Here is a 21,347-nt window from a genome sequence, read left to right as displayed (position 1 = left end):
TCTATTGCATATATAATAAAAGAGGAAAACCTCATGCTCTAAATTGGTTTATAATATTCTGTAAAATTTGTTTTTATTAAGCAGTTAAGTTTCTGAAAGCATTTAATCATGGAAGTACTGAAAATTGTTCATGAAATTCTATTAATAAGAGACTAATATTTCGGCCACAGTGTCCACACTAAAACTCTCAGAGGGAAAAATAGGAGTTTTTACCATATAGTGTGTCCTCTAATTTGTTCTTAACAGGAGTGCAAGAGAAGTTGGGGGTGATGAATAAAGGAGTGGTGTACGCTCTGTGGGATTACGAAGCCCAGAATAACGATGAGTTGTCGTTCCACGAGGGCGATGCCATTACTATTCTACGACGCAAGGATGACAACGAAACGGAGTGGTGGTGGGCCCGCCTCAACGATAAAGAAGGCTATGTGCCTAAAAATCTTCTTGGGGTAAGTTCTTTTTAAGTTACTTTCTCCCTCCTATTTTTAACATCTTCCTGAAGTAGGAACACAAGATACATCCTTGGTCCCACAGAATCCCACTGTGCATCACCTGGATACACTGCTATGAAGTGGTGCAAAGCAGATTATCCTTATTCTCTCTGGCCCCTGTGTCATGGTAAACAAAAAAGGAGAGGCTATGGTTGGGAGATTAGTGCTGGGTTTTATTTGGCAAGTTAGTAGATTTAATATAGTTTATTTTTTAATCTTTGGTAAGATTTTTTTGCCCTTGGCTAAAATACAGGGCCCCTGTGTAAAGTGTGGTGGCTCTAGTAGGCAACTTGAAGATTTGGCCCAGGAGGTTATTTAGGAAGGTTTTTAACACCTGGCAAAAGCTAAGCAATATATAGATATGTAGAAATTTAAAATGGGAAAGAGCCTTGAAGACGACAACTGTAGGCAAGTTGTTTCTGCTGCACTCAGTCAAATGGAAGACTGCTGTCAGAATAGACCAGGAATGCAAGGCTGCTAAGTAGAGAGATACAGGGGACAAAAATGCCTAAGGAAACCTCATTGAGCAGGAAATAAGCTCTGTCTAGGGCTCGACAGGGAATTCTTGCACTTAGATAAAAGCATCCTTTGGTCTAGTCTGGGATCTTGAGCTGAATGAACCAAGCCATTTTCAGAGCAGCAATTTTACTGCCGTTGGCAGGAATAAGTCAGCCCTTGGCCTCCTGCTGCTTCTGGTTTAATTTTGCAGAAGTTACCTAAGAATATGTTGTAGCTTACAAAAACCTCACCCCCAAAACACTTCATGACCCAGTTCTTGCTAATAAGTACATCCTTGGTTATAACTGAATTGATTTATATTTAACTTGGTATCGACCATGTGAAGCCTGACATTTTTATTCTGTTTTTACAGTTATATCCACGAATAAAACCTAGACAGCGAACCCTTGCTTGAATTCAGTTGTACAACAGTGCCATACCATGCTGGTAACTGGAAACTTAAAACATACACTGGAGCCATCAGTTTTGATCATTTCACACAGAGAAATAAAACTATGATATTTAGTTTTAATGGTGCTTTCTCTTGTTAAATGGACAGCATCCAAGATTTTCGAGATCTGCAGTTTGTAAATGAGGATCGTTTTTACGTGACCCGCCACTGATGAGGAGAGCGATACCTCCACTACCTACAGTGTTGCGCCAACTATTGTCTAAAGCAGTGTTTTAAGTTCAGGTTCCGTGGTAGGAGCTTTCTTGTGTTAAACGTTCAGAGATGTTGTTTGCGGAGTGCAGATAAGCTGTCCACTTTGCTCCAATCCCACAATAACTGTCCCACATCTGGATTTTGGATATTTTGTTCGATACCAGTGAATGTTGAGTTCTCATTACCGATCAACTCTTTGGGTTCTAGGACACAAGATCTTCACCTATTACATGCATAATTGAGTAGTCACCAAAGCTTGATGAAGGCTAGGATTTTAAGTGGTAACATGCTATACACTTAAATCCTAGTCTAGACAACCCCCACAAAAGCTTTACATAGTCTAGCACCTAGTATTTATTATTTGCGTTTAGAATCAAGCTAGAGAACTAACAAAACAACAGTATTTGTACACTTCTCAAAATCCCTGCACACTATTTCACCTGGTGTTTTATTTTCTTATTATTATTCAGCCTACAGCACCAGTGTTACCTCTACTAATGTAAAGGTTCCCCTACTAACCACCTGAGCTTGTCCATTCTGGACAAAAGTGTTAGTACCAAACTTGCAGCAGCTTAAGGGATCTGTATGTCTGCATGGATGAAAGTGCAATAGTCGAAAAGGGTAAGAGTCCGGTGAGGGTTATACTGTGTAATTTGACGTCTGCCTGAGTCAGTCTAGAAGAAAATATGAAGGACTGGATAGAAGTAGGAAGAGGGTTGTGTAGATGCTAAGTCAAGGAGAAGAAAGAAACAAGGTTTAGAGAAGGATTTAAGGAAGGCAGTAGCTTATTTGAGGACAGTTTCTGTGGTTTCTGGCAGCCTGCATCTGTTGCCAAGGCAAGTTATGCAATAACCTATTCCACTACATTGTAGTTTCAAGAAAAAAGAAAAAGAAAAAAAAAAAAGGCACTTCACTGGAATTTTAATTGTACATGATTTTATATACCAAAAGTATATTTTGAATTTCCCATTATAAGTTTTAGCCATATTTCTTGTAATTTTCTCCCATTTAACAGTATGCAATTTGATTAATTCTTCATGTACAAGTTCTGTGTATAATTTATATATCCATTTCTGCAGTGCTGTAACTTGCTTTTACCACAGGTTAGCATTAACTGTATATATTGTGGTGAAAAGTGAAAGGGTATTATTGTTGAAGAATTTGCTACATGAATGTGATGATTTCAAGAGCCTATGATACACTAATTCAGAGAACGTGTAAATGTGCACAATAAAGTACTGCTAAGGCGTGGCTGCATTCTCCAGTGTTTTTATATAGGTAGCAACATAGTCTACAAAAAAAAGAATAATTTTAGCTTGCTAGCTGTTAAGTTCTCTAGTTGTTTTACCAGCTGCACAGAAAATAGCTTGCCAGACAATTTTGGAACCTCCTTACACCAGTATTCCAACTGTGACAAATTAGTCTAGAAAAGCTCTCAAGGGTCCTTTACACACCAGCTGACAACTGAGCTTGTTTGCTCAGTTTTTACCAGCGGAGGGAGGTGGAGGGCAGAAAGACACTTGGCTCAGCACGTGTAGCCAGAGGATTCATCCCAACAGTTGAACCAATTCTCAGCACTTATAACTAAGGTTAGGGTGCTTTTCATAAAAATTCAAAAGGTTCAGAGAGTGGAGACCGCAGTATCCATTGTTAAAGATATTGTGAAATTAACCGTCACCTCATTTTTTTTTAAATAAGTGGATTAATTTATTTATATTTGTACATTAAATTGTATACAATTTCAGATAGCATTACAGTTAGATTAACAAAAGCTAGTTACCAAAAAGAAAATACAAAACTAAAAATTATTTATTACAGAAGGAAAGTTTCAAGGTCATGTTCCGGTTAAGTCCAATTTGGTGGTATTTGGTGAAGTATTTAGATGTTTAAAATGAAACAGTTAAAAAAACCAAAACAAACAAGTGACTTCTATAAAATCTTATCTAAGGCAGATTTTATTGTACACTGATTTTAAACATTTGGATAGAGGGGAAAAACCTGAGATCTATACCCAAAAGCTATTCTCTGCAGAAGAGACATACACATTTGTTTGCTTTTTGTAGCAAACATATATAATTGTTACTATAAAAGTTGTGCTGTACATTAGCTGTAGTGCAGGTCACTTTCGTATTAAGTGCCAACAAAGGCTTAACAAAATATACAAAGTCTTAAAAGGTGAGGCTGTTTAAAGCATTAATTGTATACATATTGCACACTATAGTGAATGCTCATGGTTCAAAAAAATACTCACATTGCATTTGCCAGTTCTGACATAATGAACCACGCTGGAATGAGAAGGGGTCAAAAACAACAAACGTTACCAGCTGTCAAATTAGCAAAAAGGCAGAGGCAGGTCTATGGAGGCTGGTGTCTTCCCTCAGGTGGCCAACAGTTTGCTGTTCTTACTGGTCCCGGGACTCATAAAGAAGTTTTGTTGCCTAACATGGAGACAAAATGTCACTGCGTTAACCGAAGTTTCACTTGCAGCCACCTAACCTCCTTCCTGCCCCTCCAAAAATTTCCTTCAAACCCAAGGCTTTCAGTTCTTCCTCTGCTATTTTCCTTAGTTAAGGAGTTTAATAGAATTCAGTAGGTTTTTTGAAACTCTTCAAGGTTACTTTAAGTGCAGAACCTGAGGTCACTGAAGATTTTTAGATCAACTTACATTTGTTTCTTCTTGCTCAGAAACGACCACTTCTGATCAAAACTGCCTTTGAAAAAGTCAGTAGTGTTTCTGAAACTTTGCTAATCCCTCTGAACATATGCAGTAAACAATGTTACTCTGTTCCATATTCCTCCTACCTCTTCCACTTCCCCCTTGAAAAGTTCTCGTGAGGTGTTGTGTTTGTCTCAAACTATTGGATCAACCAGCCTCCTGCAATGGGAGCAGATGTGCATTCTCTAGCAACAAATACTTCTACATGCTGTTAACTCGGACCTCAGAAAAAAATCCCACTGCACTGATCAGTTACTCAGAACTGAGCTACACACAACTCCTGTCAAGGGAGACAATCAGCTGGAGGAGGGTGTTAGGCTTATCCATAAGATACCGGTTCTCGCCACATCTGCAGGAGCTGCATTGCTTGTGAAAGATGCAGTAGAACAGGTCTAAGGAAATGCTGAGTTGTACTTACGTGGCCATACAGCGTTTGAGTGCACTGTGCAGAACACAAGTGAAATGCTGGGGTCAGGGCGGCTGGGGAGCAACAGTGGTGGTAAAGGACCAAACAGCCGCACGCTTGCGTTTGCGGGCAGCTTATAAATCACGGTTCTAGTTATCAATCAGATGAACAAAGTTCCAGAACTAGTTTGGGGTGGTTTTGGTTTTTGTCTCCCGTAACTTTGACTTATAAAGTAATAAGCTTCAGTTTCACTAGCCACACAGTGCCCAGCAACAAAAGATGAAAGAGTCTTCTGCAAGGACCTGCCCCCACCCCTGTTCCTGTTTTCAAAAACCAGCTACTTCTTTAAACCTTCATAAAGTAGTAAAAACCATCAGCTGAGTTTAGGGTCAGAAAGAGTATTTTATAATGCACGTTCTTCAGTGAATAATAAACACCTAAGGAACTGAGTCTAATTCCTGCCTTCTTTCAGCCTAATGATCTTGGGGAACCCTTTGTAGTTCGTATCATCAGGTATCTGAGCATAACGCTAAAGTCCTGTTCAGAACAGCCAGCCATAGCTTCTGTTTTCTTAAGCAATAAGGCCCTAAAATCCTTAAATAAAAAATAATAGTGAAAAGAAAAAAGACTCCTAAAGCTGCATGTTCTCTCAAGCTCTACCAGGCGCCCCATGTTGAAGATTTTCTTCAGCCTTCTGTAAGTTTTACCTCCTTTGCTTACCTTATGCATCGCTGCCAGCCAGCTCGCTGACAGCTTCTTGTTACAGCTGAAGTCTTCCCCGGCTGTAAACTTCATCTGTGTTATCTCCTCTGATCCTGGCACCTTGTACTGCAGAATCATACCGATGGCACGAGTGTTACCTCCTGAGAAAAAGAAAGAAAATCTTAGACAGCGACAGGTTTTACCAACGAGGTAACACAACTTCTTCTAGCTAACAAGCGTGTTTGAAGAAAAGGAGTTGGTCACTTAATTCCAAGCTTTAGCAACTGCAGGTGCACTGACGAGCACCTCATCAGGGGAGGCAGTGACCACAGGTGTCAACGGCAGGCAACAGAACGTGCAGGGTCAATATTGTTTCATTCTCCCTGGCAGTCACCCAGGCAGGACTTGTGTAAGCCACCAGGTGAAGCCACTGGCTACACACACTGAGAACACCTTCATGTTTTAGTACTACCAGGTCTCTTCTTAAGTAGAAGCCATAGTTTCATACCGTACGTAGCCTGCAGTTTGTAAACTGAATTCCTAGTGTCCAGTTAGACTGGTATCAAAGAGGGATCTCTGCTTGATCCCAAGTCTGGCACAGCAGTAAAAAGTCCCTCCAAACCTGGCAAAGGTTGGGAAAGATGCTTGCACAAGACTAGAGAATGACTTGCAACGTCTTTTATTTCCTGAAGGAAATCTGCTACAAGAGACATTGCATAGCGAGATGTTTGTATCTCTTTTCCTCCAGCTGCACAGAGATCAAGATAAACCAAAGCAAAAATACAGAAATTAAACAAAAGCTTTGTTTAGAATGTTTAGAATACCATGGCATTATTTCCTGAAGTAGCAGAGCATCAACTAAGCCACGGAACAGCACAGAAGGACACTTTTTGCAAAATTCTTTTTAAAAAAAAGTGTCTGCATGAGAGGGCTCCTGGAGGCCATTATTGTAATACTCAAGCTGCCAAACAAAGACCATCTCAAGGTAGGCAACCTGATCAACAGCCCACAAGCCATGTTTATAAAAGTTGCCATGTGCTCCTCTTGTAGGATAAGCTGAAATCCAACTTGATCACTCACTCCTCTGCGTCTACCTGGTCAGACCAACAGATTAAGGGACTACTTAAAGATAAACCAGCAGAAATCACACATCTACAGCCTTGAACAGTTTGCCCATGTCTCGCATTCCAGGACGTTACTAAGTCAGGCAGAAGACACCTTACATAACAAGAAGTCTTCTTCCTTTTAAAGATGTGTAAAAGCAAGCCATTAATTAACAGTTTATTTATTCAGTGTAAAGTCTTACTGGACAGTACACAAGTAGTGTATTATTCCTTTCTGGTATACACAGTTCAGCACACCTCTGCTGAAGTAGGTGATGTGTAATACTGTGTACCACAAAAGACACTATTTCTCATCTTCCCTTCTCTCTTCTAGCATGGACAATAGCACATGTGGGCTAAAGAAGCCCTTGAGTGTTTTAGTTCTCCACCAAAAAGTTACAAAACGTTCATTCTCAGTTTATTGAACAGACAGATGCGAAGGAACAGATACGTGTCAGATTTGAACATAACTTGTCTTAAGTTGAACAGCTGCAGATCAAGCAAAAAACCAGCACTGCAGAGGAAGAAAGATGGGAGGGGGGTCATGACAACATGCTTAGGTGAGTCATGCTCAGAGGTACTGGTGATACCTTCAGTAATATGCTGGCTCTCCAGAAGGCTGGTGTAAGTGTGAATATCTTTTTCTACCATCAAGAAGGCAGGCAGGCAAAAAGATAAAGCAGTAGTCAGAAGAGTGGTGAACAAGGAATTACAGGAGCATTAAGTAACTCAGCAACACATCTGGCTGATTTGAATACCGAGGTAAGTTGATTAAAGTTAACATGCTGTACTGACTAAATGTTGCACAGATTGGCTGTCCCATTAGAAAATTCCAGCAGTGACAGAGGTGTTGCTAAAGAACAATTATTAAAATTCCTGACCTTGTTTGTTCTCATTTCAGTGAAATCATATTCAAGTTCATCCTGAAACAGTCTAAAAGCTGGTAAGAGATGAGGCACTAAGTGGCTGCCCTCTGATTCAGATATTACCAGTTTCATTTGGCCACCCCTTCATCTTGAATGAAATTAAGAAATCATAGCTTGACTATTAATTCCACCCCCCAACACCCCCCAGTTTCTCTCTCACTCTCCTCACAATTGTTTATACCAATAGAAGAGAGTTCCCAGCTGGATTCTGAAATGGAAGCTACCAAAGACTAATGGTTTCCCCCTATGAGCTTTTGAATCAATAGATGTTTATATTTAGCCAAGAGAACGGATCAGAACAGATGATGACCACCTTTACTCAGGATTATCGGGAAGCTCTCTCTTATTACAGCTGTACGGTAATTTCTCTTTTCTTAGGTTTTCCCCAAAATCCCAGTAGCCACATGGACAGCGTTTCACACACTGCACTCTGTTCTGAGAGCAGTTGTAACTAACATAGTTACACCTAAGTTACTGATAGCCTAGAAATACACTGCCTAGCTTGAACAATAATTACAACTTCACTTTTTTTTTTTCTTAATAGTTAATTTATATTCAATAAAAAAATTTACCTCCAGGAGTAAATCCTTCTGTAAGTATCTGAACAGTTGAAATCTGTATAATTTCTATTTCATAGTGGCTGTCTCCATCCAAAACCAGGTATCTACATAACACAAGAAAAACTTATTTAAAAAATTAAAAAAAGGCTTTTCCTACAATATCAAGTCCAAATCAAAGGAAAAAAATAAAATTAACCTCTCAGTTTATATGTTCTTTGGGGTGGGGAGGGAGAAAAATCAAGCAGGAAAAATTACTTTTCATTGAAGTTCTTTACTGAAAGGAAAAATACCCCACAAAACATATGGTTCAGTTTGCTGGGAGACCCCTTCAAAAATATTAAAAACATTCTTCCAAAGGTCTGGGGCAAGAAAAGAACACAGAGTCTGAAGTGTTATAGCCAATCAAATTATTGGGATGACAAAACTAATGCCTTGGCTGTAACGTTAAACAACACGGTGCAGCGTTAGAATCATTCTGAAACAAGCCTTTTAAAGTGGCTGCAGATTTTTCCCTGCTCCTACTTCCTATGATCCCCCTATTAGCTGGCAAAACCACTGTATTCCAGTGGCACTGAGAGGCATTATGAGTGAGTGGAGCTCCACCATTCCAAGGCCTTCTGATCCACACTGCTGGTAAATTCAAACAAACCCAATTCCGATAAAGTTTTATCTATCCTTTCAGTCCGATTACTCTCTCCAATATCCTCACAGCAAGTTACTCTTATATTTTGTTCAGGTTGTTAGATAATAAGACAGCTGTGTGTACAACAAATATAGTTTATAAGTACATTTCTATCAGTCTGTCTCACCTCTGATTGTTGGAAAGTCGACAAACCATGAGCTCAGATTTATCGGATGTTCCCAGAGTTACGAAGAACGTAGCACCTGGAAAGAAATGTTTTAGTATCCTAATGCAGAGTCGAGGAAGGAACATTCAAGTATCAAAAAGGATAACTAGTTTTTAGTTACTGTACCTAATACACTGAATTGGGTGAATTAAGAGACTAACTGAAATTTTAAATTGATTAACATCAGCAGAACACTGAAGTATATAAACCTGATCTTCACTTATCATGTTCTAAATCACAGAACCTTTCACAATTGCTATGCAATTTCTCCCGCATGTTGTAGAGATACAGATGATATCCAAGATGAATCTTGCAAAAACGGGAGCAGATTTGGAGATGCAAAAATAGGCACTTAAAGACCCTATCTTGTCACCATAACACACACTATTGTTTCAGTATTCAAAAAAAATCCATCAGAATCTAATAGCAGGATGTGACCTTCAGCTCTATGCTTAATAAATAGCAAAGGCATCTCTTTTTTCACTGCTGAAGGCTAGCTCAGTCTTACTTTGAGGTCAATGAACTTCAGCCTTCATACTACGTTTCTTCCTGCTCAAAACAGCTCCTTTGACATTGGGAAAGTCAACTCCGCTGCATTAGTGAAGTGATTCATCACTTAAAATAAAGCAGACTACACGCCTAACCACTATTTCCTCCGTGCCTCACACTCCCTGTTATTACTTAATCCCAATACTGTTGGTCTGGGAAATGAAAAAAACCCAACAACCAACCAGCATGCAGTCCTGCCAAATGGTCTGCAATCCACCTCCACAATCTGAACCACGCAGCCTCAGAGCGCTTCACCTCGCTGTGCATTTCACCATTTTACACAGCCTCACTGACCCCTCCGCACGGACTCCCACCCGCTGCGAAGCACGACACACAGGCAACAGCAGCAAAACTGCAAAGGACATCACAACCACCATCTCTCTGCCATCTGTGGCTCTACACCAAGTCAGGAACAACTCCAGACTTTAATTGCAAAACACAAATGCAAGCAGGCCAAGCTTTTAGAAAAGACCTTTAGTTTAAAATACGTTATTTAACAACTCCTCCACACCCTCACCTGCAAAGCAGAGTGAAGGATGATTTGCGTGTTACAGGGATGAGCGTACTCCGCTCTGAACCTAGAATCTCCCTAGGAACGTTCACGCTAATCAGGCATGTGGTTCAGCTTACTGATTATACACACCAGCATCATGCTGAGAGTTGAGAACCCATCAAAAGGCAAAGAATGATCACAGAATATTTTAAAAACTGAAGACTCAGCTTTCTTAATGTAATTGGAACACAAATTACTGTATTGCATGTAGTTTTACGGCTATGCAAAACTAACCACTCATGGTGTGCCACCAACCACAGCTGTAGGCCATGGACAAGATCAAAGCTCACAGATGAAGCTTTAAACAAGCACTGTGTCTTGTTAGAAAATATTAGAAGAGACTCTATTGTTACATATTTCTCATGCTTATTTGATGTAATGGTAATAGGGCTAAAAGATGTATTATTTTAATAGAAATGCCAACTGCACACACATCTGTTCTCAGAGGCATTAAAAATTCCTTTGTCTTTAATTAAGTTACTCTTTGTAAACATTGACTAAAAAGTGTAAGCTTCTAAATAAACAGATAACAGAATTATTAACTGGCAAACACGAGGCATGACAACAAAAAAGTAGCATGACAACAGAAGAGTATTTCAAGGAGACAAAACCGCAGGCTTGTTTGACAAGAGGCATTACTCTTGCTCCCTATCAGATTTGTTTATACAGCATTTAACTGAGACCAACACAGCACATATCTGCCTTCAGCCCTTACCGTTCATGAGCACTTTAAGCTGTTTGTCATAAAACTCTGTTTCTTTCTGAGAGATGAGGGCACATTCAGCACACTGGCGCACCGGGTCCACAAAGCACATGCGAGGCAGAGGCACTTTTTTACTGCAGCACTTGTCACAGAAGCACTTTCCACATCTTCGACAGTGATGCTAAGCATGAGAGAACATTTTGTTTATTTATTTACACAAGAAACTATTAGGCAATAACTTGATAAAGTTGCTACATTAAATATCCTCCTCCCTCCCTAGAAACAGAACAGTTTCTCAGGTGTGAAACATACAAGTTGAGGAACCAGTAAAGGAAATTTAACTTCTAGAGCAGTAGAAAGAAATCTCTGAAGATTGAACACCAAGGACTGAGTATAGTATAAACGACAGCACTATAAGCCTTTGTTGCCACTCTGTAAACATGCTTCTAAAGCAGATCAGACAAGACACCCAAAGAGCTTCTCCAGTGTCCAATAAACCCTTCACCTTACTGTGAATAAAAACACAAGAGTGGTTTCCAGGTCCCTTCAAGCAAAGATCTTGGGGAAACTTCAACTGGAGATGCTATTCTTCTTCCTTAAAATTTATTCTCAAGTTTTACGCATGGAAACTTTAGAAAACCTAAAGCTATTTCTCTATCAGAAACACCAGACAGGACAGCACAAATCCAATGAAGTTGCAAAATCAGAACTAGTACTGCAATGTATTTCACAGCTACTCGATCTGCAACAAGTAGCTTGTGCTCCAGCTCACTATCAGGGTGTGACAGTCCCAGCAGGTCTTCCTGATGCAAGTTCTCATGTCAGAACAAGTATTCCCCAGCAAGCAGGAACTGATTTGTGGCTCAAAGCAAGTTTGAGATACAAGGAACTGATACAGTGCAGTTTTGGCCAGTGTTAGGCTTTCCTTCCAAATATTATGCAAAATTCTCTGGAGTACCTATTTCCCAAGACCACCTCCATTTACTTCCCAAAGCTAACACAAGTAAAACACAGCTGCCTAATCAATTAGCGGTTCTCAATCAAAACACTCAAACCAACCAAACACCATGCTCTTAACCCATCCAACTAAAAGGTAAAACGAGAACTAGGAGAAAGTACACTCCATGATTTAGGAGTACTAGGATCATTAACTGACCCCTTAATGCTCTTCAGGCCTCCTGAAAATTTACACCTATCTGGTACAACACACTACTATGCCTGGTTTACAGTTTCTCTTTCCTTCTCCCTCCAAACAGTAAGTTAAAGAACATTGAGTATGTCAGTGCACTACAAGTCACACTTCCACATCTTTCTTCACTTTCACAAGCGGACACTAGGAGAGTGTCAGTGCAGTTATACAACGGAACGATATTCCCCACTAAAAATCAGTTGGCCTTTTTAGGGAGGCTACTTTCCTTCTGCATGCAGAAACTCTTGACATCAGCAGAATGTTTTCTGATAGTAGTATTCTGCACACCAGCATGCATTCCACAGTGACCAGCTTACTTTTATATCACCAACCAATTTAACTCTAACGTTAGTGTTTTCTCTCCGTACAGTGAGCCTACTGATGGCTCTCAGCAAACAAGGCAGTTGACTCTTTCTACTTCAATCGGAAATTCCCTCTTCCAAACCTGAGGTAAATCCTGTTTCACTTTTAGAACAGAAGGAGAATCTCAGTTTTGGTTCTCTGCGTTTTAACAATACAGCTCTTTAAATGTAAGATTACAATTCATTATTCCTGAAAACATTTTTGCTTACGTTTCCACAACTAATTTTACCTCCCAAAAGACAACAGAATTGATCGATTTGGTTTCTGTGCCCGTACTGATGTTAGCAGCCCACTCCAGCATGAGTTCCTCTAACTCGTCCTTTGAATGCAAATCCTGTGGATATCCAGTAACTTGGAAAAACCCTAACTGTGGATTATACATTGAGCAACAAGAAGAATTTCACAGAAACAGAATTAAAACAAAAAGGACTTCTACTCAGAAAAAGGAGAACAGAAAGAAAAACTACTTGAAGTTACATCAGGCTTTGCATGCTATTCTACTGAAATCTTCTACATTTTAAACCAAAAGAAGTCCATATTAGTAATTTGCAACATTTAATACTTTACATTTATTGATTTCTCTTACCTTTCTAGTTATGAAGTCAAATTTTGTATCACACTGCATACATCTTGGGCACTAGAAAACAGTACAAATTAAGATTAATCTACAAGATTTCTCAACCTCTAATCCTACTACCATATACAAACAGAGCTTTACATTATGCCCTAAAAAGAAACACCTTCAACAAATTTCCATCCTTTATCTTTTCACCATGGATGGTTTTCATTTGTTTTAATACTGATGTAGCAAAATAACAAAATTCCCATTTATAAGACAAAAAAGCTGCCAAGCTCATTCACCCTAAGAAATACTGCATCTTGCCAGCAGTCAAAACTACATTTCAGAAGTAGTTATCATACTCAACTATGTTTGGCTATCCAGACAATCATATATTCCAGAGTCAGCCGTTTTTATCTAAGTTGTCAACCTCACTATATTATGCTGTGATGTTCTGTTGACTCTCTAAAACATTGTTTACCTATTTTAATGCTCTCAATACTTACACATTTTTGAAACCCGCTAGGAGACACTTGGTCGTCTTCCAAGCCACTAAGACTACATTTTTATTCCAGCTACAAAATGTCACTTCCTGAAATATCTCTTTCCAAAAACAAGCTTACACCCACACTTCTCCCAAAAGAAAAGCCACCAAAAAAATGAAGTTTCTCTCTCACAACTAAGTAGAGTTTAATAGGTGACAGTTCCGATTTTCTAAACTAGCAGAAGTGATCAGTGATCATTACAACAATTAAAATTTTCTATACAGAAAGTCACCAAAGGGCTAGATACTCAGCACTTAGATCACTGGATTTTCACCAAGACTTTATATTTTTATCCACCATATCAAAAACCACTCTCCAATTGCTTACAAAGCACTTTTTGTTAGATTTAGATTTAGATTTATTTGCAAACATTAATGAAAAATTATGCCTGAGTTCCTAATCAGGAGCATCCTGTAGTAAGTTTTATAACTCCAGAAACCTAAACTCTTCAAACTAGACTGTATCAGACTTACAGCACTAAGCTGAGCAGGTGCTATTTGCTAAGTGCACAGCAATCATCATTTGCCTTTAACACATTTCAATACTTAACCCTTTATTTTCCATAAATTCCTTCAGGTTAGAACAGCTTTCATCATCTATTTTGAGGACTTTTCATTTTCTTTTGAAGTAAAAGATTGCTAATAATTTTCAACAGTTTATATGAAGTGATCCAACATCTAAACAAAGTTTAAAAAAATCAGAGAGTAACTGCAGTCACTGTAATGGAACATAAACAGCTACTTGCAGGATTTCTTACAATAAGCTGTCTGTTTCTACATCTCACACAGAAGAGAACTAGAAGTATTCCTGGATTGTTTCAAATAGCGTAACAAATTAAGGCATCCAACCACCGTTTTTCACAATGGCTGCACAAAAGCTTATTCTAACATTCACTGATTAATAACCTTCGGCATAAAGCAACTTTAGCATTGCCAAAATTTCATCTCTGTAACAAGTAGCACTCTACAGCTAATACTACATTTTACTCTACACTGATCTTGATTTAGTGTTTAATAGCTTGTCTGGGAGCTGGACCTGGCAGGATTTTAGAATACTTCGAATTCACCAGGAGTCTAGCTCCTTTTCTTAATGAAAACGTAATTTTTTTGGTCAGAAATTATAAAGCACAAGCCACAAACTAGGAGGGAGAGAGCTCTTCTAAATACTGTGCTAAAGAGAACTCACACACAATGTTAAGCTAAACATACAAGTTGCTTTTCAGCAAGAAACAAAGTTATCCATCCTCTTATTTCATACAAGCTCCATAGAAAAATTTTTCTGAATTCCAAACCCATCATGACAACACTGCCTGACATATAGGGCAGTCATAAATAAACCACAAGTCAAATGGCATATGGTAGCAGGCACTGTGGAATGGGACTTTCCTACAAAAATGTTCTAAGTAGGCTTAATACACTGTTCCTTCAAGGCACTTCTGCTTTAAGTAACCAAAGTCAAGTGAATCCATTTGCATAATACCGACTTCTACTTTGCCTGAGAAAAAAATCTCTATTGAAGAACATCTTGAAAGGTGAATTATTCCTATTCATCCATAGCTGACATAATCAGGCAGTGCATGAGTACTGAATTAAGCTCTATAGCTTTATGGGTCTTTTTAATCACGCTAACAGAGAGAAGAAAGCATGAAGTTTGAGTTACTTTTCGTGTCTTCAAGGCACAAGCTTTTTAAAATTAGTGTAATCTGAGGTCTTTGGGAAGTGGAAACTATGAAATAAGAAATTAAATTAAAATGCACATCATCACTATATTCATTTCACATACAATCCACATACCACTAATACTGATATCAGAATACTTCATATATCAAGAGGAAAATGGAAGAACATTCAAAACTTGTTGGCTTTTATTATTAATTTAGGAGCATTGAGAATTAGTTCATTACAAATAGAGCGGAACTTCTCAAGGTTTGCTGAAGTGTGATAATGAAACTGCGTGATGCTTTGGATCCCGCCAGAGGTGAGAATGCTGTAGATGGACAGGAAGGTGTAGTTACTCTTTGTATGCTCAACATGAGCCGGCAATGTGCGCTGGCAGCCCAGAAAGCCAACCGTATCCTGGGCTGCATCCAAAGAAGCGTGGCCAGCAGGTCGAGGGAGGTGATTCTGCCCCTCTACTCTGCTCTTGTGAGACCCCACCTGGAATACCGTGTTCAGCTCTTTAGTCCCCAGAACAAGAAGGACATGGAGCTACTGGAGCGGATCCAGAGGAGGGCCACGAAGATGATCCGAGGGCTGGAGCACCTCTGCTACGAAGACAGGCTGAAAGAGTTGGGGCTGTTCAGCCTGGAGAAGAGAAGGCTCCAGGGCGATCTTATCGCAGCCTTCCAGTACTTAAAAGGGGCCTACAGGAAAGCTGGAGAGGGACTTTTGACAAGGGCGTGTAGTGATAGGACAAGGGACAATGGCTTTAAACTGAAAGAGGGGAGATTTAGATTGGATATAAGGAAGAAATTTTTCACTCAGAGGGTGGTGAGGCACTGGAACAGGTTTCCCAGAGAAGGTGTAGATGCCCCATCCCTGGAAGCGTTCAAGGCCAGGTTGGATGAGGCTTTGGGCAACCTGCTGTAGTGGAGGGTTTCCCTGCCCATGGCAGCGAGGTTGGAACTGGATGATCTTTGAGGTCCCTTCCAACCCTAACCATTCTGTGATTCTGTGCTTTATTTGCACATACAACAACAACGCGATTCCAGAAGTGATGCAAGGCAGCACCCGGTTAAGCTCATTAACACAGTGAACTTTTGCAAAGGTGAAAGTTCACAAGCCCACCAAATCACACCGTGTGACACGCCTGACCAAAACGGCTGATGCCAGCACAGAAAACAACACACACAACCATACAGCAGATACGGCTACGACACTTTCTGATATTCCAACTACACTGGGTCAACTCATCGTCTGAGCTATGGGAGTTTGGCAGCAGTTGAGTGCAGCTCTGTCACACAACTAGTGCCGACTCTGAGAGCCTGAGCCAACAGAGGACCCAGCTACACAGAGCTCCACTCCCTCCTGCAGCGGTCCAGAAGCCCCAGGGTGTCAGTCACCGCATCCGTAAGCTCCTCTTGCCCGTCCCAGCTCTGAGGCACACAGTGCTCCTCAGCCACGTAAAGACCTGGGATGCAGCTGGACGTCACGAGGTTTGGCCACCTCTGCACTTGAACACGCAAATTTTACTCAATTTCTAGTCCAAGATTTCCTTAGTAGGAATATCATCAGTTGAGCTCTGCTGGTGATTAACAAAGAAATTCCGAGTTAGACAAGGCACATGCAGTGACCAACACTTCAAGCTCTGTCTCAAGTTTAATGATGCTTAGCACAAATTTTCATATTATCCTCCTCAACTCATTATTTATATTACAAATCAGATTATCAAAAAGAAAGTTTTCTGTAGGCCTGCTTCAGTCTTATACTTCAAATTCCTCAAAATAACTGATATTTTAAGACTGTATAATTTTGTGACACAGAATTAAAAAAGTGAAATATATTTCAGTGTTATGTAAGTTTTGCAAAACTACTAACTGCCATAATTTTTAGGTGACTTTGCTTTCAAAAACCAAGCCAGTAGACTCTTCCTGGATATGAAAAAGCTACTGAATTTCTAAGTGCTACTGGCTGGACAGCAGAAGACAGCATGTTTCAAAAGCCAAATCAACATTTGCTAATATCAGTCTCTTGTCTTGGACAAAGAAGTGTTCTTGCAGTATTCCTTGTCTAGATAACACTCTCTCTTTAAATTTCATTTCATTAATAAAAACATGGGGTTTAGAAGCTTCTCGGTATATCAAGTATGTACTTTATTTAAGGAAAAAGTTTGTAACATATTTGGTAATCATTATCCAAAGGAATGTCAGAACTTCAACACACTTTAAGAAAGTTAGTAAAATAACTGTTTACAAAATAACAATAATGCAAGATTATGATTTAACAAATGCATTTAAAACGTTTGCTTATAATACACTTCCTCTCAAGAGCAAATATCACTGAGTCTGATGGCAAGGCAACATTCAGTCACAAATCAACACTGACCAACTGACTACAGGAGAAAAGCTGAATTTAAGGAGAATGAATACCTGCAGTACTGCAGGTATTCCAATTCAAAGCAACATCAGTCTGATGTGTGCTGCATCTAAAATATAAAGACTTAATTCTTAAATATATCTAACTAGTTTAAATTAATCCTACCACAATCCTCAAACAACCTTTAGTTGAATTAAGATGGTACTATGCATTAGACTGGGTCAGAAGTACTTTACTTTTTTTAAACGAAGCTAGTCTGCTATAATCAAGGGCTACTGAAATACAAAACTACATTTCAGAAGGTCAGGGAGAAAACTACTTTCAACGTAACTGCTACACGAATTATACCCACTGAAGACTATGTCAGAAATCGAGTTTCCAGGTGGCCCAGGTCCACGTGCACAGGGCACAAGAAGTCGCTGACGCAGCAGAGGCAGACTCCGCGCAACGCGAAGGGAAACCACTTACACAACAACCGCTCAGACTTTGCTACACGCTCCCTGATAAATCAGCAGCCCATCTGCAACACACCCAGTGCACCACGTCATGGACGGTGCCACCTGGGTGGGAGCCCCAAGAGCTGGGTACCAGTACCTTCAACGGACACTCGGCTCCAGTCACTGATAATTCTGTCTTATCTACACTTCATACAAGACAGATACCCAGTTGCTACTGATAACAAGGAGGATTTTTTTTCATTATTCTCTAAGTATGGAAGAGAATAACTTGAGAAAACTCCCACAAAATATTTCAGCAGACTGCTTGTTTAAAATAAGTTGAAAAACTCACTTTCCAAGAAAAGGTTGTTATTTTGGACAAAACCAGCAACTGACTTACTAGTCATGCGCCTTATGACAGTGAAGGTTAGCCTGAGCTGCAGAAGCTGTGCTAGTAGAGTGAGCGTCCAGAATTATTACTTTCACACAGAACTTTTTGCCTGAAAAGGTATCAGGTAGGGGCAGAATTTTCTTCCTTGTTCCTAACCAAGGAGGACATAGCGTTCCCACAGAAAACAGACCAGCCGTGCCAGTACCTGGCAAAGAATGGCTTTGTTTAATGACTCTCTGCTTAAATTCATATCGGCTCATCAAAAATAAATCTTAAATCTGGTCACACGTAAATACACTGGCACACATCCACACCACAGAACGCTGGCAATAAATAAACAAACAATTGATTCTAAGTTGTATCAGCATCTAGCTGTAGGGACTGGCAATAAATAATGCATATTACATGACGTTTTATATAATGTCCCGATCACACAGTTAACTTGAAAAGCATTTAAAGGCGAAGTTGACTGAAAAGGTCTAAGCTATTCATAGAATCATGGAATGGTTAGGGTTGGAAGGGACCTCAAAGATCATCTAGTTCCAACCCCCCTGCCATGGGCAGGGAAAACCTCCACTACACCGGGTTGCCCAAAGCCTCATCCAGCCTGGCCTTGAACACTTCCAGGGATGGGGCACCCACAACTTCTCTGGGCAACCTGTTCCAGTACCTCACCACCCTCAGAGTGAGGAACTTCTTCCTTACATCTAATCTAAATCTTGCCTCTTTCAGTTTAAAGCTATTTAAAGTCAGTTATTCGACACTCGTTTATCACTAAAGACATTCGCACTGGGAGCCAGAAGGGCTGTTCTAACTTCGCCTTATCGCCTTAATACTTTGCATTCTTTTTTAAAAAAAACAACATGGTCTTCAGAATTACCTTTATAAGCATTTAAAGAGAATGCTTCAGTAAGCGCCAATGCTGCATAGCTCGCTACACTTTTAACCCATTAATTCCCTCACTAATTTTGGTGACAGCGCCACGCGTCCCTGCAGAAGGAGTGACGCTCCGATCCTTCTCGGTCCATTAATCCAAGCGAAACAAAAACCTGTGGTTTACAACTAAACCCACCGCACCCGGGCGAGAGCGACCCGCTGCCCGGCCAGTGTGCGCGGCGAGGCGCGGCGAGCCGAGCCCGGCCCGCGTCCCTCAGCACCGGGCGACCCCCGAGGGCGCCCCACGCCCCGCGGGCTCACCCCGCGCGTCCCGGCGGCCAGCCGCAACGGGCCCCGCCGCGACCACCGCCGCCGTCCGCCGGCGGGCAGCGGCCGCGGAGCCAGGGAGATCGGCTGGTGCCACGAAACGCGGACGCGCAAGAAAGGGGAAGAAGCGCGATCCTAGCCCTCGGCTCCCGGCGCCCCGGGCCGGTCCTGGCCAGGCGAGGCGTGTCGCGGCCACTGGCGGGGCAGCGGTCTCCGAAGCGGCGGGGACCCCGCGGGCAAGCGGCCGCCGAAGGGACGCGCTGGAACGTGCGAGCGCAGGCTGCGAGCCCCCTCCCGGGGAAGACCGGGCGGCGCCCCCACCCCGACCGATACCTCCTTGTCAGGCACCCAGGGCGGCTCGTCCAAGCCGAAGGGGCTGCGGGCAGAGCGGAGCTCGGGCACCATGCGCAGGCCGCTGGGCGAGCGCACCAGCTTCTTGGCATCGCGGGCCTCGCAGCCCGACATCTTCCCCCCGCCAACTTCGCCGCCGCTACCCGCCCCCTCGGGACTGGCAGCGCCCCTGCCCAATAGGCACCTAGGCCCTTCGGAACGGGCACAGAGCGAGGCCAATGGAGAGCAGCGACCCTCCGGTCCCCACCCACCCGCTCCCGACGCCAAATAGAACTCTGGCTCCGGGCTTCCCGGCCAATCCCGCATCGCTTGGGGCTTGCGGCTGGCATGGTGCTCCTTCCCCGCCCGCCCCTTTGGGTGAGCGAGGCGCATGCGCAACAGGAATCGCCGGCCCCGCAACCCGGAAACGAAGGGCGTGCGCACCTCAGTCCCGCCCGCGTAGTCCGCGTTCGAGGAAGGGTGACAGCCAATGAGCGAGCAGCGCCGCGTAGCAGGCGGGCTCGGACGGCCGGGATGTTCAGGAGCGGCTCCGCGCCCGGAGGGGCCCCGCGGAACTGCTCGTGCCGCCGCCAGCAGCGGCGAGCGCTCCGCTCCCGCCCTCCGCCCAGCCCCGCGGAAGAGCTCGCTGCTGGAGCGAAAGCCGCCCCGCCCGCTCCTTGAGCGGCGCTCTGCCATTGGCTGTCCTGCTGGAGCTGTCGCTTTGGGGACTTTCGATTGGCCGACGACCAGCGGCGTCGCAGGCCAGCTGCTCGCCGATTGGCTACGGCCTTACGCGGCGGCTCTGGCGCGGGGTTCGTACCGGGGCGAGGGCGGTGTGGCGGCTCCGCGCCGGGGCCGCCGTCCCCGGGGCAGGGGGCGTCCCTCCGCCGCCAGCCGCTGTCCGGGCCGCGCCGCAGGCCCCCGTGAGGGTGCCGGCTGTGGCGAGGCGGCCCCTGGCGAGGCCGGGGTGCTGCGCGGCTGGGCTGGTGGGGCGGGGCGGGCCCGGCTGCTCTGCTCCCCCTCAGCCGCCCCTCACCGCGCTCCCCTCAGACGAACGGGCCGCGGGGAGGGGTTGCCGCTCACCTTTCTCCGTGCGGGGATGGGCCGTGGTAGATCCGGGCGGCCTCTTTCTGTGCCTTCTCTGCGGGACACGCTGGGCTTTCGAGTAATTTGCTCCTGGTGATTTTCCTCTCTTCACAGGGCCTCAGACGGCGGCTGCCATGGAGTAGCTTCGTGCGAGTGGAGCGTACGAAGCGGTTTGGAGTCCTTCCGTCAAAGGTCGTTGTAGTCATGATTAATTTCAGTAAGTTTCGACTTTCAGCTCTTGTCAGAATGTTGCTGTAAATGGTGTGGCTGAAAAATAACGGTTTCTTCTACGTTTGTTCGGTCATCAGGATCCGTGGCAACCTCTCCTCCCCCTAATTAAAAAAGTGGTTGTTCATTAAGACGTATGTTCTTATATAACTCTTATCTGTCTGCCGCAGTCCTTCATAAAGATCCGAATGATAGTGACAAACCCCGCAGTACTCTTCTAGGCCGCTATAGTGCTAAACTATTGTGTTTTAGACAGAAGTATGAGA

At 42.7% G+C, this 21,347-nt stretch overlaps 2 protein-coding genes across 3 annotated transcripts in view; one reads left to right on the top strand and one right to left on the bottom strand.

Moving 5' to 3' along the window:
- Nucleotides 1-1,621, top strand: part of PPP1R13B (protein phosphatase 1 regulatory subunit 13B) — a 54,029-nt gene extending 52,408 nt beyond the window's left edge. For both annotated transcript variants that reach the window (XM_086612787.1, XM_086612786.1), the window contains 2 exons: nt 247-446; nt 1,360-1,621. In XM_086612787.1, coding sequence (XP_086468913.1) covers nt 247-446; nt 1,360-1,401 — 242 coding nt within the window. In that variant the 3' untranslated portion in view covers nt 1,402-1,621. The remainder of the gene's footprint in view (nt 1-246; nt 447-1,359) is intronic.
- Nucleotides 1,622-3,360: 1,739 nt separating this feature from the next.
- ZFYVE21 (zinc finger FYVE-type containing 21) lies at nt 3,361-19,902 on the bottom strand. Its single transcript, XM_086613349.1, has 8 exons — nt 19,771-19,902; nt 12,855-12,905; nt 10,729-10,897; nt 8,873-8,948; nt 8,076-8,167; nt 7,168-7,221; nt 5,493-5,635; nt 3,361-4,088 (listed from the first exon to the last, which is right to left on the bottom strand). The coding sequence occupies exons 1-8, from the start codon at nt 19,900-19,902 to the stop codon at nt 4,053-4,055; spliced, it is 753 nt and encodes a 250-aa protein (XP_086469475.1). The 3' UTR covers nt 3,361-4,052.
- Between the last annotated feature and the right edge of the window lie 1,445 nt (nt 19,903-21,347).

This window comes from Tauraco erythrolophus, chromosome 6 (assembly GCF_009769465.1).
Source record: "Tauraco erythrolophus isolate bTauEry1 chromosome 6, bTauEry1.pri, whole genome shotgun sequence".
NCBI lineage: Eukaryota > Metazoa > Chordata > Aves > Musophagiformes > Musophagidae > Tauraco > Tauraco erythrolophus.
This window is presented reverse-complemented; position numbering and strand designations above follow the sequence as displayed.